General features: G+C 46.8%; 2 protein-coding genes across 5 annotated transcripts; both read right to left on the bottom strand.

Annotated features, from left to right (window-relative positions):
* Nucleotides 1-740: 740 nt before the first annotated feature.
* On the bottom strand, nt 741-8,755 carry thap3 (THAP domain containing, apoptosis associated protein 3). 2 transcript variants are annotated; one of them, XM_067970223.1, is made up of 4 exons: nt 8,367-8,755; nt 5,927-6,119; nt 4,385-4,465; nt 741-2,729 (listed from the first exon to the last, which is right to left on the bottom strand). In XM_067970223.1, the coding sequence occupies exons 1-4, from the start codon at nt 8,438-8,440 to the stop codon at nt 2,391-2,393; spliced, it is 687 nt and encodes a 228-aa protein (XP_067826324.1). In that variant the 5' UTR covers nt 8,441-8,755; the 3' UTR covers nt 741-2,390. The 2 variants fall into 2 exon arrangements, with proteins under 2 accessions (XP_067826324.1, XP_067826325.1); XM_067970224.1 differs by having other exon boundaries at nt 4,385-4,462.
* A 1,611-nt stretch (nt 8,756-10,366) lies between these two features.
* On the bottom strand, nt 10,367-25,031 carry phf13 (PHD finger protein 13). Of its 3 annotated transcripts, none has more exons than XM_067970222.1 (5): nt 24,974-25,031; nt 24,110-24,147; nt 20,803-20,904; nt 17,309-17,909; nt 10,367-14,159 (listed from the first exon to the last, which is right to left on the bottom strand). In XM_067970222.1, exons 2-5 carry the CDS (start codon nt 24,143-24,145, stop codon nt 13,933-13,935), a joined length of 966 nt encoding a protein of 321 aa, XP_067826323.1. In that variant the 5' UTR covers nt 24,146-24,147; nt 24,974-25,031; the 3' UTR covers nt 10,367-13,932. The 3 variants fall into 3 exon arrangements, with proteins under 3 accessions (XP_067826323.1, XP_067826321.1, XP_067826322.1); XM_067970220.1 differs by lacking the exon at nt 24,974-25,031 and adding an exon at nt 24,834-24,967; XM_067970221.1 differs by lacking the exon at nt 24,974-25,031 and adding an exon at nt 24,286-24,741.
* Nucleotides 25,032-25,035: the final 4 nt, after the last annotated feature.

Here is a 25,035-nt window from a genome sequence, read left to right as displayed (position 1 = left end):
CTGAAGGTGTAGTTTCAGGTTTACTTTCTGATCACTGAACAGTGCTCAGCAGCGGGGACCATGGCTGAATTTTCTCTTCCTACCCTCAGGGGCGGGTGTAGTCCAGGGCTCCATAACCCAGACCAAGAATCAGGCCTTGCATCCTCTAATGTGTCCAGCTCAGCTGTGTATTGGTGTCATCAACTGAACCACCATATAGATTTTTGTTCACATTAATTAACAAACAGATCACTTCCTCATCCAGGATCGCCAACCCACCAGGATTGTCTTGGAGTCTCCAGGAATTAAATATTAATCTCCAGGACACTGTGCACTCAACCCAGAAGGGTTGGCCATGGAGGCATTAAAAAAGTGTGATTTTTAATTTTCTTTGAACGCTTTTGTTTATTAGTTATAAAAATATTGGCGATGGGGGAAAAAAGGCGGTTTGATTGATAGTCAAGAATCGTCCAATCGGGTAACGATGAGTCTGTTTAGTTACCAATAAGAGTGGGAAGGTGGGGCACCGCAAGGAAGGACGTGTCAGGCGACCAATGGTGGGAGTGTGGGGGCGGGGCTGATAGAGGCAGGAGGTCATGTGATGAAATCCCCAAGAATACGTCCAACCAGAGCTGGCGACCCTACCCCCATCTCTTCCTCTAACTCTCATTACAATGGGGGATAGATCTACAACTTCAGCCTGGAACCAGTACAAAGTGATCCAGCTAGCCAGGAGGCCAACAATAACGACCTCAAAGTCCTTGTGGTATTTGTTCAGTTTTATTTTCTTTTCCAATTTTCTGCCCTGCATCTCCTGAAAGTGCCAACTACAGCTGGGAGTTGTCCCATGGGTACCAGCTACCCCCTGGTACTTTGCCCCATGAGGCTAGACAGTGAATGCCAGCACCCTACTGAATCACAGCCAGAGCGATCCTCTCCCCATCTGATGGTCACGCACTTTCCAGAAGGGGTCACTGGGTAGCGATCAAGTGGGAATTTCCCCCCCAAGCCCAGGGGAGTTGAGGCCAATTGTAGCCCCCACTGCCACCCCAAGCTCAGATCAAATAACTCAGCCTAGAGCAGGAATCGAACCTTGGACCTTCTGGTCTGTCTGGCTCAGGGCCACAGCGTTTATTCACTAAATGACTGAAGGAATTGCTTATTCTGTTCAGTTAATGTGAACTTTTTTGTTAATTACCATTTTTGGATATGCCATTTTGTGCTCAAGGCAAGGGATATTAATGTCAGGAAATGAAACACTTTATTCATTTCATGTACCCAGTGTCAGCATCAAATACTCTCAGGTTAGGTACAGCACAGGTTAAATGCAAAGTAAAACTCCCGGCACACTGCCCCAACTGTGCCAATGTGACGTGTTTCACACAATAGCCACCCTTGTGGAGTCTAAGTAAAAAATATCAACTTAGTGCCAGCTCGTGCTGAGTTAGGGGCAGGTTTTTGCTGTGGGACCTGTGCCCAAGATGAGCTGGATTAAGGCTGCAGGAGTCTTACAGCCAGCAGATAGGGGGACGATCTTTCATCCCGTTAGTCAGGGCTGGATTTGAACTCCAGTTCCAGAGGCAGAGGACCAAAGTCCAGCCCACTGGCCCACCAGCAGCATTAATAAGTAGGATACGGAGAGCTCTTTCTGCATAAGGTTCGACCCGAATGACATTCGACAGCATCTGAATCGTGTTCCAACATGACTGAGACCAGCAACTTTTGATAGCAGTTAAAAGACAAAGGCCTGACTAAACGGCCTGAGATCTGTAACTTGAACTATGTAGTTGGGAAATCTGTTTGTTGCACAAACACTTGGAACCCGAGGGATTTGCTGTGATACGTTGACCTGCTTGCAGCAGGTCTTGAACTAGGAGTTAATACAAATGAAAAGCAAATGGGTACATAGTTTGGGCATCAAGGCCTCTCATATGCACACAGTAAACCTGAGTCTGGCACGCAAGCACGGTACGGTTTGAATGTCAAGGCTTCTTATAGACGCACAGCGCAGTCCAAAAGGTCAGAGACTTGTGATCCCAAGCTGGCCACCAGCGAGGGGCTCTTCCCGACTTACGACGACCTGCGATAGTCCGTTGCTGGAATTCCTTTCTACTTGGAAGCTGAGAAGCCTCCTTGGACTAGCAGGACAGTACAGCAGGTTACAACCGTGGAGGGGAGGGGAGGGGACGCGTTGTATCGTAACCAGCTCGATCTGCATTACTGCCACCACTTCCGGATTAACAACGATTAGCTTTCCTCCCCCTGTAAACTGTTCAAACTTCATTTGCTGCAGTTTGTTTACACAGACAAGTCGTCACCGACAGTCCCTCCTCCCTGGTGCTGAATGAATGGAGACTGTACAAGCCGTCCCCCTCACTCACCAGCCCTTTGCTCTCCAAACAATCAATGATTTAGTTTATACAGTCCTGCAGTTGGGTTATGTCTGCGAGGTTGAGGTCGCTGCCTGCGGACAGGCTCTTGGCTCTCAAGACCTCCAGCTTGTCCTTGACCGCTTGCCACTTCTTCACCATCCTCCGCATCTCCTCCTGCTTCACCTTCAGCCGCTTCCGCAGCTTCTCGTTCTTCTCCAGGGCAGAAAACAACCTCCTCTTCATCATGCCCAGGTTGGTGGCAGCGTAGGTGTGGTCAGCGCTGCTCTCGGTGACACCGCCCGCAGCGGCACCGCCCTCCTCCGGATTTGCCTGCACCACTTTCTCCTCTCCTCCTCCTCCGGGCCTGGCCGCGGGCACCTGAGGAAGATAGAAATCCACAGTGACTCGACGGAGAGGGAGTTAACGGAATAAAGGCACGTCAAAGGGGCAGACACGCGTGACCTCCCCTCCCCTCCTGGTTCAGGTGGTATAAACAGTGTGTCCCTAATCCAGGAGCATCCAAGCTTCTTGTTCTCCTGGGCTGCTAATGTCGCATGGAACCTTGGGGGGGGGTTCACAGATAAAATTTAAATTAGAGTCCCCGTTAATTTGCATCTACAGTCTCCGCCACTTAAAACGTCCACGTTTAAAACGGGCAGTCGTTTGTATCAGCCAATACGCGATATCCATTAGTCATTTGCATTGTCATCAATTTCAAAGCTGCCGGTCATCGCCTCTTAAGTTATTTCGTTTATTTCGGACAGAAACAGCTGTGCTTACTCACCAGTTCGCACCTCGCTAAGGTGCACCGAGTATAGAAGTAATTAACACCTCGTGATGAAAGGTCATCGACCTGAAACATTAACTCGGTTTCTCTCTCCACAGATGCTGCCTGACCTGCTGAATATTTCCAGCATTTTCTGTTTTTATTTCAGATTTCCAGTATCCGCTGTATTTTGCTTTTACTTTAACATCTTGTTAATGTTCGATTACCTTTTGTATTCCTAAACCCTTCTTAATCCCCTTTTAAGTGGTGTGTGGGGTTACCGTTTGTACTAAGCATTGACTCCAGTTGAATTAAAGCTGCAGGTCAGAGTGGGGCTGGAAACAACGGGGCGAAAGGTCACTACGCGGAAGGAACATTCCTGTTACGTAATAGAGTACCGTAATCACGCTACGTCGTCACACTGGCCATCACATATGGCGGGCAAATCGAGTTTGCACGGACCTGCCCGCTATAAGCAGTGGGGTCTGTAACTCCCGCTGCTCACAATAACAACATCCTGGTGTTCTGATTTTGGGATTTATTCACCAATGAGGCAACAATTAAAAACAGCCCACAAGATTCAAACAGGCAAACTAATGAGAAAGAAATGGAAGTGCAAATAGATCTGAGCTGCCTGGGCTTGCGGCCCGTGGCTGTGTCTGGCACAAGAAGGAACGACCCTCCCTCCCTCCCTGTGTGCTCTTTGCTTGGAATCTCCCTAAAGCGGTACAGCTGGGATGGGTAACTCCCCGTGCGCAGAATCCGGAGCAGGAACCTGTGCCTTCAATGACGCGGCACCCACGAGTTTGAACAAGTAAAGAAAGAACTTGCCTTTATATAGCGCCTTTCACCACCTCAGGACGTCCCAAAATGCTTTACAGCCAATGAAGTACTTTTGAAGTGTAGTCACTGTTGGAATGTAGGAAATGCAGCAGCCAATTTGTGCACAGCAAGATCCCACAAACAGCAATGTGATAAAAGGCCAGGTAATATGTTTTTTACTGATGTTGATTGAGGGATAAATATTGGCCAGGACACCTATAGTGGCCATGGGATCTTTTACGTCCACCTGAGGGGGCAAACGGGGCCTCGGTTTAACATCTGATCCGAAAGATGGCACCTCCGACAATGCAGCATTCCCTCAGTACTGCACTGGAGTCTCAGCCTGGATTATGTGCTCAGGTCTCTGGAATGGGGTTGAACCCACGACCTTTTGGCTCAGAGGCGAGAGTATTACAGCTGAGTATTAAGTAAGCCAAGTACCTACCGTCTCAACCTTTTCCTCAATTACTTCAATCTTCGTCTCATCACTGGTTATTTTCAACCTTTTCCTTGCCCGATGTCTCTGCTGGGATAACAAACATTGGGACCACAGCTTTAGAACAAGGGAGGAAGGGACGAAGACCTTTATTCAAAATCTCGCAAAAGTAATGATTTGCTGGAGTACGGGTTCCACAGGCACCGACAATCTTCCAGCACCTTGCCCAAGCACCCGATCTTCACAGGCCAGTCTAGATAGCACATTTAGGCAGACTATTCGACTGTGCTGGCATCAGAGCTCAGTTGAGCCAGAACCTGTCCTCATGCAACTCTTTTACAGCGTCACTGAACAGTGATCAGGAGTGGGAACCCTGGCTGATGCAACTATTAAATGGCACATTAAGTTGAGATATTCAAATGGATAACCTCTGATTTCGATGGGACCAAGCAATGCCAGAGCCGCGTAGCCAATATTTCTCCATTCAAAATATTATTTGAATGGAGAAATACTACAAAATGCTGCGGTACAGAGGGATCTGGGTGTCCTCGTACATGAAACACAAAAAGTCAACATACAGGTGCAGCAGGTAATCTGGAAGGCAAATGGAATATTGGCCTTTATTTCTAGGGGGCTGGAGTATAAAAGCAGGGAAGTCGTGCTACAACTGTACAGGGTGCTGGTGAGACCACACCTGGAGTACTGTGTACAGTTCTGGTGCCCTTATTTAAGGAAGGACATACTTGCATTGGAGCCAGTTCAGAGAAGGTTCACTAGGTTGATTCCGGGTATGGAAGGGTTGTCTTATGAGGAAAGATTGAACAGGTTGGGTCTATACTCATTGGAGTTTAGAAGAACGAGGAGAGATCTTATTGAAACATACAGGATTCTGAGGGGACTCGACAGGGTAGATGCTGAGAGGATGTTACCCCTCATAGGGGAATCTAAAACTAGGGGGCATAGTCTCAGAATAAGGGGTCGCCCATTTAAGATGGAAATGAGGAGGAATTTCTTCTCCCAGAGGGTTGTGAATCTTTGGAATTCTTTACCCCAAAAAGCTGTGGAGGCTGAGTCATTGAATACATTCAAGGCTGAGTTAGACAAATTTTTGATCAGCAAGGGAGTCAAAGGATATGGGGAAAGGGCGGGAAAGTGGAGTTGAGGTAAAAATCAGATCAGCCATGATCTCACTAAATGCGGAGCAGGCTCGAGGGGCCAAATTGCCTACTCCTGCTCCTATCTCTTATGGTCTTAATGCAGAGTGAAGCTCCCTCTGCTTTGCTCTCAACAATATGCCTCAGCTCCCAATCTCAAAGGAGTGCCCCCTTTCTGCACACGGTCTCTGAGTGGGACTCCTGGGACCCGAGTTGAGACGCCCAACCTCATTTTCCTCAGGACCCTTACAATGTCTTAAAAGGGGGAAGAGAGGTGGAGGGGTTTAGGGAGGGAATTCCAGAGCTTCGGGCCTAGGCAGCTGAAGGTATGGCTGCCAATGGTGGGGCGTTGAAAATCGGGGATGCGCAAGAGGCCAGAATTACATCCATACTGTACCTTCACGTTATCTGGGTAGTGGAAGACTGTGGGCACAGCATTTTGCTTCAGATTTTTTCGGTTCCCCCAAGTGTTAAAACACTCTGGTTTGAAATGCTCCGAGCAAATGACAGTGTGCTGATTGGGTTTGAATTCTGCTCTTCCTACATTGTTCGTCCACTCTGTTAATAGGTCCGGTTTGCTGAAGGGAAACCTGAGCAACGGGAAAAGAGCATCAAGGAGAGAAGCAGTCTGCCCCCGGTAAACATCCAGTCTCACTCTCCCCCCCCTCCCGTACCCCGCCATCTGACCCTGAGTTATCATCCACTCCACCACCAACCAACCATTGACCCATACTTATCCACTGCCCTGGCTACTATCAGTGCCCATACTCAACCCTTATCTCCCCAGTGTCATCGAGACCTGACTTATTCCCCCACTCCAGCTCTCAGCTCTCTAAAAAAAATTGTTCTTTGCGTATGGACAATTTGTGTATTTACTGCCCATCCTGAGGACAGTAAGAGTCAACATTGTTGTGTGGGACTGGAGTCACATGTATGCTAGACCCGGGTAAGGACAGCAGGCTCCCTTCTGTAAAGGACATTAGTGAACCAGTTAGATCTTTACAACAATCCGGCAGCTTCACTGTCACTTTCCTGGTGCGAGCCCACAAATGACCATATTTATTGAGTTCAATCTCACTACATGACATGGTGGGATCTGAACTCATGACCTGTAGCGAGTCCAATACCACAAGCACTAGGCTGTCGTACCCACCTAACATCAGTGACCGCTTCTGGAAATCCAGTATTCAGGGTGGGTCTGGGTGATGAGTGGGGAGCAACCAAGCCGGGGCGTTGAGTACCAGCCCTCGAGATCACTGTCCTAACAAAGAGGCTGCTTTTGTGATTGACAGTGAATCACTGAGCATCCTCCTCCTCCCTGTATCCTCACTGTGTTGAAATCAAGACACAGTGCTCTCCTTGCTGGCCTCCTATCTCCAACTTGTCCAAAACTGCCACTCATATCTCGCCCACACCAAATTTCACTCGCCCATCACTCCAGCCCTCACTCACCCACGCTGGCCCCCCTGTCCTCCAATGCTTTTAAATTTTAAAATCCTCGTCCTCATCTACAAACCCCTCCACAGCCTCCCAACTCCCTTTCTCTGCGACATCTTACAGCCCTCTAACCCCTCCCACAATTCCCATTCCTATAACTCTGGCCTTGTGTGCACAATTCCCTCCCCAAGAATGGTCTTCAGCCTCTCTGGACCCCTTCTCCACTTTTAAAACCCTCCTCAAAACAACAACAACTTGCATTCATATAGCGCCTCTGACATAGTAACACATCCCAAGGCATTTCACAGGTGCGTAATTAAACAAAAACTGACACTGAACCAAAGGTGGAGATATTAGGACTGGGCGTGGTCAAAGAGGTAGGTTTTAAGGAGCATCTTAAAGGAGGAGAGAGAGGTAGAGAGGCGGAGAGGCTTATGGAAGGAATTCCGGAGCTTAGGGCCTAGACAGCAGAAGCACGCAGCCAACGGTGAAGCACAAAAGGCCAGAGTTTTTTGGCTCGGTGTCAATTTTTGTCTGATTACGCTCCTGTGAAACACCTTGGGACATTTTACTACACTAAGTGTTGTTGCTTAGTCTCATAGCTGTTAGTTTTTTTTTTACAGTCACTGTATTAGATATTTTTATAATTTCTAGGGGACTCTTTTTCAAATATTAATTATCTATATAAATCACTGCTCACTCATTATCTACAGTAATTATTATTCTGGGCCCCTAGCTGAGTTACCTTTGGAAGATAAGCTCCTTATTCCTGATGAGTTCTTGGTAGTTATACAGTATGTTCACATATTAATGCATAGAACCACACAGCACAGGAGGCCATTCGGCCCATCGTGCTTGTGCCGGCTCTTTGAAAGAGCTAACCAATTAGTCCCACCCCCCCTGCTCTTTCCCCATAGCCCTGCAATTTTATCCTTTTCAAGTATATATCTAATTGCCTTTTGAAAGTTATTATTGAATCCACTTCCACCACCGTTTCAGGCAGTGCATTCCAGATCATAACTCGTGTGGGGGAGAAAAAAGATTAATTATTTATATAAAATGAGTTTTCACTCTCAATACATACATATATTGATTATGAATATTCTGGGACCTTGGGTAATTTACCTGTGGAAGGTGAGCTCCTTGTTCTTGACGTGCTGTTGGTAATTATACAATATTTTTTAAAATCTATTAATCGATTAAATAATTATATAAATGGATGCTGACTCTCAGAGTCTATATTAATGATGCTGGCTGATTTACCTGTGGCAGGTGAGCTGGTGTGTTGGTAGTTGTACAGCAAAAAAATTTTTTTTGAAAACACACATTTATATAAGATGACTGTTGGCCCTCAGTATTTACACACCGATATTGATTATTAGTACGCAGGGAAACCCTACCTGTGGAAGGTGAGCTCCTTGTTCTTGCTGCTGTACCTGTTGGTACAGTTATAGGCAGCGCACGACTTGGGCATGCCGCTGCCGCGCTCTTGCCCCCCACAATAATGGCGGCGCTCCCGGCAACACCAGGCCCGCCCGCCCGCCCGCCACCCCTCACAACAAAATGGCGCCGCCGCCGCCGTCCGTCCGGCCGGCCGGCCCGCACTCCCCGCACAGCAAGCCACCCACAGAAGGATATACCTCAGGAAACGAATTCAAAATGCAAACCCCTCACGCGTTTAGCTCACGGAGGCAAATTTAATATATTTTCTTAAAAATTTTTTTTTAAAAAAACCACCACCCCCCCCCCGCGCCGAGGCGCGAGTCCTTTACCGCATTTTGGGGGAGGGGGACGTTGCTCAATGACGCAATCGCGCGTTAGGTGGGCGTGGTCACGGTCTTACGTGATGATGTCGGACGCAGTTCAGCAGGTGTACTGGCCCAGGTTGGTGCTGGGGGAAAGTTTGATGGGCAGAGACTTTTCTTTGAAGTTTTTTTTTCCCTTTTGTAAAATGATAGTTGAGTTGTTTGGGGGATTTTGTAGCGAGAGGTTTGTTTTGAAGTTTTTTTTTTGTTTTGTTATTTCTGTCACCAGACACCCCCCCCCTCCAACCCCACAGAGCTGAGGCTGGGATTCGCCCCTCCCTCACCTCATCAAGACTGGGTTTCTCTGACTTGCTGAGTATTTCCAGCATTTTCTGTTTTTATTTTGGGTTTCTCTCAAGCTCTCTCAGCCAGCTTCCCCACTGCTCCCTTCCACAAACTCATTGAGAATGCCAGTGGCCATGTGCTTACCTTGGCTTCCAACACCCCAGGCCTCGATGGCTGCCTATCCCCCAACAATTTAAATTTCAAGATGTCCTTATCTTTAAATATCTCCATGGCTTCAACCCACCCTTCCACTTTCAGCTTTATATCCCTACTTGACCACCCACAGAACCAGTTCCATTCCTCGTTCCCTATGCCCTTTGCTCTTTCAGCTACCACACCTCTGGAACTGTACTCTATGCTTTCAAAAGAACAAACATGCTTTAATAGCACCTTTCACATCTTCCCAAAGTACTTTGGGGCCATTTAATTACTTTTTGATGTGCAGTCACAGTTGTTTTGATGGCCAATTAGTGCACAGCAAGGTTCCACATACTGCAATGAGATAAACGAACAGTTAATCTATTTTGGTGGTGTTTGTTGAGAGATAAATGTCGGCCAGGACACCAGGAGAACTCCCCTGCTCCTCTTTGATAAAGTGCCTTGGGATCTTTTAAATCCACTTGAACTCTGTTTAATGTCTCATCCAAAAGACGGCATCTCTGATAATGCAGAACTCCCTCAGTACTGTGTCATAAAGTGTCAGCCTGGATTATGTGCTGGAGTGGTGCTTGAACCACAACCTTCTGACTCAGGTGAGAGTCCCACAAACTGAGCCAAGCTTAACAATAAAAGTCTACTGCTTTTTCCTTCAATTGCTTTTTCAGCCCTGCCTCCAACTGCATTCTATCTGTTCTTTCCTTGTGTGTCTATTTATTTTATCTGCTCTATAAAGCATTCTGGCCATTCTATGTATCAGCTATTTGATCACAGGGGGCATCACAGCAAGCACGATCCTGTCCTACTGTCCACATCCACACACATACCAACATGAGACATTGGGTAGCAATGAAGAGTGTCAGTTCTGTCTAATTTCCAACCCCCCCCCCCATATTTAATGTCTAGACATCAATCCAAAATAAACCATCCAAATTATTCAATCATGACTGTGTAGGTTTTGAAAATACCAGTGCTGCAGTAGGAGGTTGGGGCTGACTAAGTGTACTTTATTCTACAACTAACTGTTCCGTACCTGGCCTGGGGTCTTGGTAATACAAAAGTGACTTTAGTCTGGATCAGCCCATGCTACACTTTTTCCATTGCTTTTATATCCTTCGGATGGCATGGAAGATAAAGGAAAAAAGTAGGACAGATTTATCAATTAAAATACCAATAGTTAAATCTTTATTTACAAAATAACTTCCGATATACATGTACAAAGTTTCACAGAAACAAGGCTTTCTTTGTTCCGCTTTGACGATTCTTCCGAGGAGACAATCCAACATTCCCGGGAACACCACTGCACAACAGAGACTAGTTACACTGCGTGACAACCTAGCGCAGATATTCCCATCGGGAGCAAAGGCACCACCAGTGCTTGCAATGTCACAATGCTGCTTTGTAAAAAAAAAATTCCCCTTCATTTTCAATAACATAAGTTAAAGGGAGAAAAAAAGTCAAGAAATAGGCTTTCTTCAAAAGAATATGGAAGAGTGAGTTTTGATCATGTAATAAAGACCAGATTACACCAATGATTTTTTTTTTCCCCGGTACATTAGATATCCAGGACCCTTGTGGTGTTTAGATTCACTAGAGGTGTTGGCTGAGGATTTTCTCCTCTCCTGAAGGTGTTGACTCTCGGACAGTTCCACAGGGAGCAGTCAGGCAGTCAACCATCACTGGCTGGCCCTGCCAGCTATTCTTCACATCTGAGTCTTGACAGTGAGTGTTGGCCGGCTAACATGTGGTTAGTACAGTAGAGCCAGATTCTGCCTTCAGTCAGTGTCCACATGTGCAAATTCTCCAGCAGGAATCACAGGATAGCGATCAAGAGTGGGAATCCTGGCTGATTTCTGCCGGAGGGTCAGAGATCACTACTGGAGCGATCCTAAGGCCCGAGATCAAACCTGGGACCTTTCTGGCCTGCATGAACCTTGAGATGGTTAACTTTACATCCAAGCTGCCAGGAGAGCTTGTTCTACAAACACTGTTTCCCCACACCCGACCTCAACCTTTCTCTTCTACCCTCTCTCCCTATGGGAAGGAAAGTTTGAGATGGTACTTTTTATTGACGGAGGGAGTGCACTAGATGACACCCACTCCGTAGAGGCAAAACAGTGGGGAAAGAAAAAAAAAATCATATTTTGATAGCAGGATTAAATTTCTAACATTTGAATGTGAGTGAATGAGGAGGCAGATTAACTCCTCTTCTCACTGTACTCTTTATGTATGGTGGGGGGTTGATTGTCAGACATCTTTTAGTGCTCACTACGTCTCTACCCCATTGCCTCCCAAAGTCCAGCTGTAACAGAAGAAGGAGGAAAGAAAATGGGCGGGTTGAGGTAACCTGGAACGCTGGTTAAAGGGGAAAGATAAACTGAAGGTGGAGGGAGGGGCTTCTTACTCAAAGTACCCCCCCTCCAACCCGGTCTACATTATGGGCAAATGCACGGTGCACTTTGATTTGCTCCAATAAAATCAGTGCAGCCAATCCCAAGCTCTTTCCTATCAATGACTTCACTGGAGCTGAGACGACCCAACTTGGCACATATCCGTAGGATGGGAAATTTGAAAGTAAAAATAAACTAGCAAGATTTTTGTGGCCATACATATTTCACATATACAATGAGGACAGGGTGAACACGAAGGATGTCCCCTCACCCCTGACTCCCCCCCCCCCCCCACTACTTTTCTGCAAGGGGTCAAAATGGGGAACGTGAAGACTGTAGATTAATGGTTCACAAAACGGTACAGTCTGCGTCCATTTAAACAAAGTACAGCAGGCTCCCCAGCGGTTCCGTTGGAAGTTGTGACTGAGCAACACAGAGCGGAAGGGCCCAGGCCACCTTGGCGTGGTCCCAGAGGGTGAGGGGTGCTCAGTAATGCATTCACTACCTTCAGGAGAGGAGGGGAGGGTAATAATTACAGGGTTCCTTCAAAGCAAACCGGGTCCGAGGACCCAGAGGTTGCCCAAGTGAAGCCACATCACCACTCAACATTTAAACCACCACAGCAGTTTGTTGAATGGATGCGCCGACATCTTGGGAACTATAACCGTGCCTTTACTCTCAACGTATCCACAATACCTTCATGTATCGTGAGGTGCGGAGCAAGGAATAAAAGTGGGCAGAAGTGACAAAGAGAGGAGATGCTGATCTCCTTCTCCTCATACCCAACTTGCTAGCCTAGGCTTTCTGAATTTATTCCACTTGGGGGCAAGTATGGCTCCAGAAGACTGAAAAAAAATTATATATTTTTTTTTGCAGAGAATCTGGATTACGGCCTTTTTTCTAAAAAAAAAAGACAGACTTTTCTGTCCAGACCTTTTAATACTTGATACAAGGCCAGATATTAATGTTGTGTTTGTCATCTCCTCCCCTTGCAGCTTCCAAAACAGCTGTTCAGATGCGTAGAAGAAGATCGGAGTTAATTAATTTACTTGATCATTTAAACCGGGTTCTTAAGCACGTCCTTTCCTCTCTCTGGCTGCAGGGCTTTTTAAGTTTGGTTTTTAAGTACTGAATTTGGGGCATAAAAATAGTAAAAGGTCCCACTGCCTCCTGAAAAAAAGAAATATTGTAAAAAAATTCAAAATAAATTGCTTTGCCCCATTCCAAACCTTTTAACGACATCAGTCAAAATCCAACAAATTAGCCCAGAATGTTACAAAACTTCCCCCCCCTTTTTTTTTGCAGGATTTTAACCCTTTGTCCACCAGCTTACTGTAGCTCCTGGAAAGAATATTTGGATCTGGTTGGGTTTTAATTGGTGTAAAGTTTTTTTTTAAAAAAAGGTGCGGAGGGGGGGCAAAACTATTCATTCTAAAAAAAAACCCACACTAGTTACTCTCATTTCGACCGAAGTAAATATTGTCGGATTAAAACTGCAAATGCTGGAAATCTGAAATAAAAACAGAAAATGCCGGAAATAACAGCAGGTCAGTCAGTATCTGTAAAGAGAGAAGGCAGTTTAATGTCTCAGGTGTCTACCCTTGGTCAGAATTCATGAAATATTAACTTTTACTGACTCTCAGATATTGACAGACTTGTGGTGTATTTCCAGCGTTATCTGGGTTTATTGCACAGATAACTGCCAGGCCACTCGGTATTTATTCTTTAATTCCCCCTTCCCCCTTTTCTTTTGATAATGTTACAGTGCTTGAAGCTTTTGTCTATTGCCAGGGCCCCTTATTGTTTGCTTGGGGCTCCTCAGCAGCAAGCATGTTAGGGATTGTACAGAAAAGGAAGGTGGGAGTGAGGGACCCGACACGTCCATTACTGTCACTCCCTGGGGGCTTTTGTGGATTCAGGCCTTTGAGACCTGAAGGGGGAGGAGGGCAGGGTTGGGGCGAAGAGCCAAGGGAAAGGAGAGAGAGGGGAAAGAAAATGTTGTTTGTCGTACAGTGAGTTCCTCCCCTCACCTGGGTCCCCGATCTCCCATGTGCTAGTTTAGCCAGGACAAGATAACAAGAAGATTGACCTAACCTGTCCTAATCTCTTGGGCTCAGAACTAGAAGCTGTCGTCACGAGGGTGGAGAGAGAGAGAGACAGGGAGTCAGGCGAGCAGGCAATTCCTGTGCCAATGGGCGGAACAAGTGCATTATCAGTCAATTTTGTTTTAAATGCTTTTGTCTTGGCCCAGTTGTTGTTTCAAAAGTTCTCCTTTCTCTCCCCGAAACAAAACAAAGCAAAACCAAGAAAGAAAGACAGACTGGGACACCTCAGTCGAGGAAGTGCTTCCTGCAGCCGGTCCGGGACCTGTTCGATCGGCGAATGTCGTATTTGGAGTCTCGGCACTTCTGGCAGACGTACACCTCCGGGACGTTGGACTTGCGGATCTTGGCACAGGACAGGTGGATCCAGGTACCGCACTCGTTGCACTCGATCATGGGCCGGCCGGCAAATGGCTTCATGCAGTAACACGTCACCAGGGCCCAGGAATCGTCATCTGTTGAGGGAAGTTCCAAAAGTTCATTATCATAAATCAGATCAGCAACAACTTGCGTTTATATAGAGCCTTTAACGTAGTAAAACGTCCCAAGGTGCTTCACAGGAGCGATTATCAGATAAAGTTTGACACTGAGCCGCATAAGGAGATATTAGGACAGGTGACCAAAAGCTTGGTCAAAGAGGTAAGTTTTAATGAGCGTCTTAAAGGAGGAGAGAGGGGTAGAGAGGCAGAGGGGTTTAGGGAGGGAATTCCAGAGCTGAGGGCCGAGGCAGCTGAAGGCAGGGCCGCCAATGGTGGAGCGATTAAAATCGGAGACGTGCAAAAGGCCAGAGTCGCGTTATCTCCTCCCCGCGTCGCGCGGCCCCATGGCTGAGCTGCTCTCAGGTTTTTCTCTGTGCCGAGTTAGTTGAGCTCGCCCCAGGGAGGTGCTAATATTGACCTCAGTGATGTTGGGGGGTGGTGGGGGGGGTCGACCCTATCCCAATCGCTATCCAATGACCCCTGGCTGGAAAAATGAAGGTGCATGTGGACGTTGGGGTTGGTTGTGATAGTTCCTAAAGAATAGAAAGAAAGAACTTGCATTTATATAGCGCCTTTCCCAACCTCACGACGTCCCAAAGTGCTTTACAGCCAATGAAGTAGTCTTGAAGTGTAATCACTGTTGTAATGTAGGAAACGTGGCAGCTAATTTGCGCACAGCAAGATCCCACAAACAGTAGCGAGATAAATGACCAGATAACCTGCTTTTAGTGATGTCAGTTGAGGGATAAATATTGGCCCAGGGTACAGGCAGAACTCCCCTGCTCTTCTTCGAATAGTGCCATGGGATCTTTTGCGTCCATCTGAGAGGGCAGACGGGGCCTCTGTACTGTGGAGTTGTGCTCACTTGGAACTGGGTTGAGACCGACCAAAGTTATATCACAGGAGAGAAAGAAGACATTGGAACAGGAGGAGGCCATTCAGCCCCTCGAGCCTGTTCCGCCATTCAATTAGATTATAGCGGATCTGCATCTTAACTCCATTTACCCGTCTTGGTTCCGTAACCCTTAATCCCTCACCTAAGGTACGGTAGCATAGTGGTTATGTTACTGGGCTAGTAATCCAGAGGCCTGGACTAAAATCCAGAGTCATGAGTTCAAATCCCGCCACGGCAGCTGGCGAATTTAAATTCAATTAATTAATTAAATTCAATTAATTAAATAAAAATCTGGAATTAAAATACTAGTATCAGTAATGATGGCCATGAAACTACCGGATTGTTGTAAAAACCCATCTGGTTCACTAATGTCCTTTAGGGAAGGAAGCCTGCCGCCCTTACCCGGTCTGGCCCATATATGTGACTCCAGACCCACAGCAATGTGGTTGATTCTTAATTGCCCTCTGAAATGGCCTAGCAAGCCACTCAGTTGTAAAATCTCGCTCAAGAAGGCGGCTCACCACCACCTTCTCAAGGGCAATTAGGGATGGGCAATAAATGCCGGCCTTGCCAGCGACGCCCACATCCCGTGAACGAATAAAAAAAAATAAAAAAAATCCCCTCACCTAACTAAAATCTATCAATCTCAGTTTTGAAATTTTCAATTGACCCCCAGCCTCAAGAGCTTTTTGAGGGAGAGAATTCCAGATTTCCACTCCCCTTTGTGTGAAGAAGTGCTTCCTGACATCACCCCTGAACGGCCGAGCTCTAATTTTAAGGTTCTGCCCCCTTCGTTCTGGACTCCCCCCACCAGAGGAAATAGTTTCTCTCTATCCACCCTGTCAAATCCTTTGATCATCTTAAACACCTCAATTAGATCACCCCCTTAATCTTCTGTACCTGAGACAATTCGAGCCCAGTCTATGCAACATTTCGGATTTCTCAATCTATAACATGATTAGAATTCCTTTACTATCAGGGAGCTGGAAAGAACCCCTGCGTAGCTGTCCCTGTCTGCCCGATAATCTATAGAAAGTGAAGAATTGGCTAAATGTGTAAATGCACCATAAAGTACGGTACTGAGCCATATAACTCAGGAAAGTTCCAGGTTCCCTTATCTGTGCTGAATTTCCTGATCTCAGCAAGAGTGGCTTTAGGGGCAGCTAAAAATTGGCCTCAGGACCTCTGGACTGGGGTGGAGGGGGTGCGGTTGGAGCCCTGCCAGAAAGAGTGTGTAAAATTATATAAGGCTTCTGTAAAAGGCTTGGCTGTGATGGCCCACATGACAAACTGCCTGCTGCCACTCACTGTCTAGAAGAAATGGCCACAGGCAGGAGGTACTGGAGGGCTCCTGGCAGCAGTAGAACCAAAACCCCACCAACAGTCAGCACTTTAACAAGAGGAAGTGGAGAAAAAGGAAATAGTCTTGGACATGCCTCTCTGTGAAGGGATTACAATCCCAGCGTACATGTAATTCACTGTGAGGTGTACACTATTCAGAGGGAGCTGCAGGGGTCACCGCAGCAGCGAGCAGTTTATCCCACGCTGGGCGGTGTTTGTGATCGGAGAGTGTTTGGCACAGGAAGATTGTCCTGGGCTCAAGACAATGGTGAACAGGCACGCGTGCAAGGAAGTGAGTACTGTCACCAGGATTTCAGTTAATAGTAGGTGCGTGATATCTTCATACAATGTCTGCTTGAACTGTGAAAAGTACAATCATAGATTTCAGACAACAGAGTCAAGTCCCGGAGGTCACCGGTCCCTCGGCCAGTCCTGGAGGCTGCAATCTGCCGCTAGTCCAGGCGGTTACAGAAATGTCGCTAGTGCTGATAGTTACAGGTATGTTGCTAGTATTGGTGGTTACCATCAGTCATTAGTTCTGGCAGTTAAAATCTGCCATTAGTACTAGCCCTTACAGGTCTGTCACTCGTGCCGACGGTTACGGGTCGGTCGCTAGTGCCGACGGTTACGGGTCGGTCGCTAGTGCCGACGGTTACGGGTCGGTCGCTAGTGTCGTCCCTTTTGTCATCTGAGCTGAAATCAGCTAACTCAGCACACACCACAAATCAAACCTGGGACTTTTCTTGTCCCCACAACTCAGCCCCACACAGGAGAGCAAATTTACCACCAGAGACATGGGGGAGCCCACATCAGGTCTATGTTACAGACACAAGTGAAAGCACGGCAGTTTGTGGCTGCCAAATAGTCAGCATTGCGGACGGTCACTTACCGGAGTCCACCATGATGTCCTCATCATTCCCGGTCATGTCCACGTCCCTGAACACGACCTGCTTTCCCTGCCGGAAAACGGTCCTCTGACGCTCCACTTTCTCGCATTTTATCGTCTCAGTCATCACGTCTGCCGCAGTGACGGGCAGAAAAGAACTGTCCCGGCCTGTGGTCGGAGAGTCCGTGAGGGGCTGCTGGGCAGGGGGATCCTGGGCGAAAGGGGCTGGTGCTGTATCCTCCACCTCACGGTCAGTAACGTCCGGGTTGGTCTCCGTGGCCGGGTCAGGCGGCTCCTGCTTGACCATCTCTTCGATCCGCGGCTCTTCTGTCCGCTCGCCACCCTCCTTCGTCCTCAACTCGCGCCTCCTCTTCACCTTGTCGGGCTTCCTGCGGTTGAAGGTGGGCAGCAGGAATCCCCCCGATTTGTGATGCTTCAGGAACGAGTAGGGTTTGGCCCGTTTGAAGCCGGTGAAGGTTTTCCTGCCTTTACCCGTCCGGGGGCCCGACAGCGGGAGATCGTTGTAGCGGAGGTCCCAGGGGTCGCTCTCCACGGTGCTGCCTGTGCTGTTGGGAGGGCTGGAGCTGGTCCGCAGAGGCACCTCCTGAATAGGATAAAGACACCAGATCGATAAGCGGCTGTACGGTTTCACTTCACGGCAGAGAATAATGATGTGTCAGCCTTGGCTCAGTGGGCAGGGGTACGGTAGCATAGTGGTTATGTTACTGGTACTAGTAATCCAGAGGCCTGGACTAAAATCCAGAGTCGTGAGTTCAGATCCCGCCACGGCAGCTGGTGAATTTAAATTCAATTAATTAAATAAAAATCTGGAATTAAAATACTAGTATCAGTAATGATGGCCATGAAACTACCGGATTGTCGTAAAAGCCCATCTGGTTCACTAATATCCTTTAGGGAAGGAAACCTGCCGTCCTTACCCGGTCTGGCCTATATGTGACTCCAGACCCACAGCAATGTTGGTTGATTCTTAATTGCCCTCTGAAATGGCCTAGCAAGCCACTCAGTTGTAAAATCTTGCTACGAAAAGTAACTCCCTTCCTAACAGCACTGTGGGAGAACCGTCACCACACGGGCTGCAGCGGTTCAAGAAGGCGGCTCACCACCACCTTCTCAAGGGCAATTGGGGATGGGCAATAAATGCCGGCCTCGCCAGCGACGCCCACATCCCATGAACGAATTTAAAAAAAACTCTCGCCTCAGAGTCAGAAGGTTGTGGGTTTGAGTCCCACTCCAGAGACTTGAGCATATAATCCAGGCTGACACTCCAGTGCAGTACTGAGGGAGTGCTGCACTGTCGGAGGTGCCGTCTTTCGGATGAGACGTTAATCTTAGGCTGTCTGCCCGCTCAGGTGGATGTAAAAGACTATTTCAATATAGTTTATTATACCTCAACCAACATCACAAAAAAGAGAGAGATTATTTGGTCATTTATCTCATTGCTGTTTGTGGGATCTTGCTGTGCGCAAATTGGCTGCTGCGTTTCCTCCATCACAACAGTGACTACACTTCAAAAGTATTTAATTGACTGTAAAGCGCTTTGGGACGTCCTGAGGTCGTGAAAGGCGCTATATAAATGCAAGTCTTTCTTTTTTTTTTGAAGATGTAGGCCCACTCCCCGACATAGCCGCTCAGTGAGTGACAGGCTGCTCACAGCTGACAAAAATCCATGGGACTCAGCACCTCAGAATGGAACTTCCCGACGCGGCTTAGCTTCACAGAAGATTCCTACTGGTTTGGCCGACAGTCCCTTGTTTTCTTTGGGAATTGGCACAATCCAAGCGACATGCTCGGAATGCCCAGGCATCAACAGGAAAACAAAGAGTTCTACCCATAAAAGGACTTGAAATAATAAAACAGAAACACTCAGCTATTCGCTCACTGTGTGCCAGTGATAGGAGGAAGGGGGAGGGGCAGGTCTCCATCTTGAGCCTGGGTCACCAACTCTGGCTGGACGTATTTCTGGAGGTTTCATCAAATGACCTCCCGCCTCTTACAGCCCTGCCCAGTCAAACAGACTTTGGTCTCCGTTTGCCAATATTTCTGTAACTAATAAACAAAAGTGTTCAAAGGATGTGAAAAAAAATTTTTTTAAAAAAAATTAAAAATGGCCCTATGATTTTTCCCTTGGGTGTTGCTAGCAGAAGATTTATCTTCAATTCCTGGAGACCCCAGGGAAATTTTGGTGGGTTGGCGATCCTAGCTCGAGCCCATGGGCTGATTGGCATTGGTGCTCTGTGAACAGAAAAGTCCCGGGCACAGTGCTGTCTTTACCACATCATTGTACCACAAATCTACACACCGGGCCGGAGGGGGTGGAAAAGAGTTAGCCCATCCATTTCAGGAGCAGTGATGCCTTTTTAAAAGCCCACCCTAACTTTGATAGCGTTATAGAGAGAGGCCGCCCCTTGGTACTGCAAGTGTCTCTGATGCTGACTCAGGCAGCTCCTGCCTGACCCATATCCTTGCCACCAAAATTCATTTTCACCTGGCAACGATCACAGAATCCCCCTCACCCCCCATCACTCTCCCCCCCTCCTTATACACCATGTGCAAAGCTTCAACCTTTCGCTAGTCTGTAACAAAATTGTAACAGTTTAAAAGATACTGACAAGGACACTTAAAGGGGAAGTGCACACCACTGATTCTCACTTAAAGGGGAAGTGCACACCACTGATTCTCACTTAAAAGGGGAGGTATACCTCACTGCTTCTCATCCCCTTTTCGCCCTTCTTTCCTCTCCTCTCCAGTAGGCACTGTCTCATGCTGGGGTACAGTTTCATAGCTATCAGCTGCCCTCTGGTACCTCACTCAAGTGGCCTTAGTCACGTGTGAACGTAGGTGGTGAGCGATGGACGGCAGAATGGGATCACAGACAAACCCATCTTGCCCTCATCTGACGTGCACACAGGGGTACCTCCCAGCAGGATGGTGATCAGGAGCAGGACCCCTGGCTGAATTCTCCCCTCTCTAGGGTCACTGAGGCCAATCGTTGTGCCCCTACCACCATCCTGCCTCAGATCAGCTAACTCAGCACAGATCGTAGAATCATACAGCACAGAAGGAGGCCATTCATCCAATCGTGCCTTTGAAAGAGAGACCCAACTGGTCCCATTCTCCTGCTCTTTCCCCCGTAGCCCTGAAAATTTTTCCCCTTCAATATTTATCCAATTCCCTTTTGAAAGTTATTGTTGAATCTGCTTCCACCGCCCTTTCAGGCAGCGCATTCCAGATCACCAATCAAATCGGGGACCTTCCTGATTAATGTGGCTCAGTTACTCACTGGATAAACTCACTGAGCCATTGGACGGAGCCTTTCACCATAATTGGAATTGAAATTGGCAACGTGATCAATATTACCAGCGCGCCTTTTCCGAGAATCTGAGCAGGAAAGGCTTTTTACTTTATCAAACCACAGGATGACAAAAAAATAAAAGATTGGGGGCTGTAGGGTTTGAAATGAGAACAGTTCAACTCACTTCCTTAGGGTAGGGGATGTATCCAGCGTAAACCAACACGAAAGTGCAGAATTTGTTAAAATCTTCCACTGTCCTACACCTCTTATCTGCTGGGGTATAATCCTGGAGAGAAGGGAGGAAAGAGAGAGAGAGGTTAGAAATTAATCTGTGCAAACAGTACACACTAACGGGTTGCACTCTGGCTGTGCACTAATAGTTACGAGTGTGTTAACACGGCTGTGTGAAATTCCCCCATCCACTATCTTCCTTTGTCACCAATATTCCAAACCTTCAGCATTAAAACAAACTCCTGTTTAAAATCAGCCGTCCAGCACTCAGCCACTTGCTTTGTGTCATCCCCAAGATTTCATTGATGTGTAACAGTTGGTGAAATTTTCATACTATGGGTAACTTTACACAACCTCATTCCTGGTGGGAATGTTGAGAATGCGTGTGCTCCACATGACTTTATGCCCATTTGAGTTTTTGTCCGTTTGGAAGGAAAATCGTGAGAGAGTGTGAAGCCCAAATTTCCTATAACCCGCCGAGATCTCTGTGATCCTCTAGTTCTGGCCTCTTGTACATCCCCGATTTTAATCACTCCTCCATTGGCGGCCGTGCCTTCAGCTGCCTAGACCCTAAGCTCTGGAATTCCCTCCGTAAACCTCTCCCCCTCTCTACCTTTCCCTCCTCAAAACCTACCTCTGTGATTCCTGTCCTAATATCTCCATGTGGTTCAGAGTTAAATTTTGTTTGATATCGCTCCTGTGAAGTGCCTTGGGGACGTTTTACTATGAAGTGCTATATAAATGCAAATTGTTGTTATATGAGCTCTCAGCGGGAGGGGTTTCCAATTACTCCAATTCTGTTCACTTGAACCATGAGAAACCCCTACCGTACAAATCTAAACTCAGTCCTTCCAAACTTGGACTGTACCTGGAGAGAACATTTTCATCTAAGTAACACTGGGGTACAGTACTGAAGGGCATAAGTCTGTCACTGTATAACACAGGGGTACAGTACCGGTGGGTACAGGTCTGTCACTCTATAACACGGGTACAGTACCGGTGGGGACAGGTCTGTCACTGTATAACACGGGTACAGTACCGGTGGGGACAGGTCTGTCACTGTATAACACAGGGGTACAGTACTGGTGGGTACAGGTCTGTCACTGTATAACACAGGGGTACAGTACCGGTGGGTACAGGTCTATCACTGTATAACATATGTAAGGAATCTTACAACACCAGGTTATAGTCCAACAGTTTTATTTGAAAATCACAAGCTTTCAGAGGCTTTCTCCTTCACCTGACGAAGGAGAAAGCCTCCGAAAGCTTGTGATTTTCAAATAAAACTGTTGGACTATAACCTGGTGTTGTAAGATTCCTTACATTTGTCCACCCCAGTCCATCACCGGCATCTCCACATCTCTGTATAACATGGGTACAGTACTGGTGGGTACAGGTCTGTCACTGTATAACATGGGTACAGTACTGGTGGGTACAGGTCTATCACTGTATAATATGGGTACAGTACTGGTGGGTACAGGTCTGTCACTAGTGGTGGGAGAGCAATTTAAGGGGTGAATCTCACAAGTATATCTCAAGGTAAAAGTGTAATTCTTGCCCTATTACCACCGACACTGTAGGACAGGTGGAAAGGACCTGTTTATAGTCACACTGTTAGGCAGGAATAACATTAATATTACTTTGTACAGCAAAAGTTTTGCAAAGATCTGGGCAACATTCCTCTCTCAATCAACAGCTCACAAAAAAACGGATTGGACAATCATTCAATTCATTGCTGTTTGTGAAATGTTACTGACCTACATAAACAAAGAAAAAGTCATTGTATATTAAAAAGGTAATTCACAGTGTGATTCCTATCTTCAGGAGGCACACACCAGCTGCCTGAACCCACCCCCTCCCTGGCACTGTACAGGGAGCCGCACATCTGCATCCAGGAGATATCAGGAACCGAGAGCCCAATTAAACCTCAGTGGCAGACACCTAGTCTCCAGAATTATTGCGCTCAATAATATTCAGCATCACATTTTATCCCCTTGGGTCTGTAATGAACTGCCACAGATTAATGCTAAAGTGAGGCGGGTGGGATTAATGTGGGGGCGGGGGGGGGGGGGGGAGAGAGGGTAAAGGGGATAATTCTAGTCTGGAAATTCTGAAGATTACCGAGACGGTACAGCTGACCACTGACCTGCGCCATCTAAACCCCGATAGTTCAGCAGTTAACCAGACCTGCCAACTCCCACTCACTTCTAGTTAAACTCGCTCATTTTGTCCAGTTGAAAAATGTCACCTATTTCGATACATCTGCGTCTTAACAGTAAATACAGCTCCACATAATTAAACAGAGCCACTGTGTCAGTCGCCCCTTTCGATCGTATAAATCGCACTCTTAACACCTCCCCAAGGTTGATCTGCTCACTGTTAACTCAGTTATATTATTTTATATATTACATATATCTCACACAGGGAATCCACAAACCAACCTCACCCCACAATACACCTCCGAGTGACTGTACAAACGCATCCTTTAACAAAGGGGCCGATTCATTCTTGTATATTGAATACAATTTACTACCAGTGATCCTTTTCATTTGACCATAAATTAAGTGGCCGCCTCCGGGGACACATCCGAATAGAAAAGGATTTGTTTTTATTTTTTTTTTAAAAAGTAGGAACATTGTGGGATTTGTAAAATGGTGATGTGGTGAATTGGAGCCCGGGGCTGAGGGGGGGGGGGGGGGGAAGGGGGGTCACGGAATGTGCGGGAGGATTAACTAGGAAAATGAGATTATTATTTTTAAAAAAGAGGGAAGGGCAGGAAAAGGGACTGGTCAGAGGCAAGATGGCGAATATTCATTATTAAAAAAACACACACACACAGATTGGCGATCTCGGAGGAACAGACAGGCAGCAGACACTTGGAGGGGAGGGAATAATAAAGAAGGACAGCGCAGATTTAAAAGGGAAATGTCCCCCCCCCTCCCCCGACAATAAATCCCTAACTTCAGGTGGAAGCACGGGAAGGCGGTGGGAGACAGATTAATGCCAACCTCTCTGCTCCGATTAATAGAAGGTTTTTTACAAAAAATATATATAAAGTAAATCAACAAGATGGCGCAAGCTACTGCACTATAATGAGAAACCCTTGGGTATGTAATCGATCCGACTGTCGACTGAAATCGACAACAAATTGATCATTTAAATAAAATCTAAATCGCAACCACGGGATGTTCCCAACCCACCCGTTTCTCCCCCTGTCGTTCACACCTTTTAAAAACAGATATATTGAAGAATGGTCTTACCTCAGAGTCGAAAGTTGAAGGCGATGCAGAATCCATTTCTATAATTTAAAAAAAAAGAAAATTAATTAGCTGTTTCCTCCCCTGATGAAGAGATTTCTTTTTGGGGGGGGGGGGGGAGTTCAGGGTGTTGGGAGAAATCACCATGGAGAAGGCGGCAGGTCAAACTTAAAAGTTACCCGAATTCCCCCAACATTCCTTCATTCTCTCCCGTTTTATTCCCAAATGTACAAAGTCCGCCTCGATATTAAACGGGACATTAATCGGTTTGAGAGCTTCTATTGCATATTCCGAAAGGGTGATCGTTTATAGTCAGAAGCAATGAGACCAGCCTGGCGTGGAGTGTTGGGAGAAGGGGAGGATGTTAAAGCAGAAACCTCCGATTTAAACACATGAAAAAGTGTTTTCAGACGATTAAAAGAATAAACTGGTTGCTGATACTCCGGATCGAGTTGCCATTTCTCTCTGTCTCTCTCTCTCTGTCTCTCTCTCTGTCTCTCTCGATTCGAGAAATTTGACACGAAATAGACGCCGAACGCGCCTCAAATTGAATTTAAAAATCCCCCAAATAAAATACACGTTCACTAAGTCTGATCTTTGCCAGTGATTTCCCCAGAAATAAAGCTCCTCCGAAGGGAGGGAGGGAGGGAGGGAAAGAAAGTTGCGAATCGTTTAAACGTAGCATTTAAAAGGAAGGAGGAAAAAAAATCCAGGATCGAGAGCCCACCTTGGAAGGATTCCCGAGCGATGCGATTTGTCATTTTGTAAAAAGGATTTTCCCACATTCGAGGCTTGGCTGTAACTGTAACCCTCAAGAATATAATCGTTTTCCGAGAAAGAAAATAATAATTAAAATTAAATTGATACCTTTCCCCTGCCGAATGATACAATGTAACAAAATCCTGATGTCAACCCTTAATCTTCATGCA

This window comes from Heptranchias perlo, chromosome 32 (assembly GCF_035084215.1).
Source record: "Heptranchias perlo isolate sHepPer1 chromosome 32, sHepPer1.hap1, whole genome shotgun sequence".
Classification (NCBI taxonomy): domain Eukaryota; kingdom Metazoa; phylum Chordata; class Chondrichthyes; order Hexanchiformes; family Hexanchidae; genus Heptranchias; species Heptranchias perlo.
Note: the sequence above shows the minus strand (reverse complement) of the source record. Positions and strands in the feature narration are given on the sequence as shown.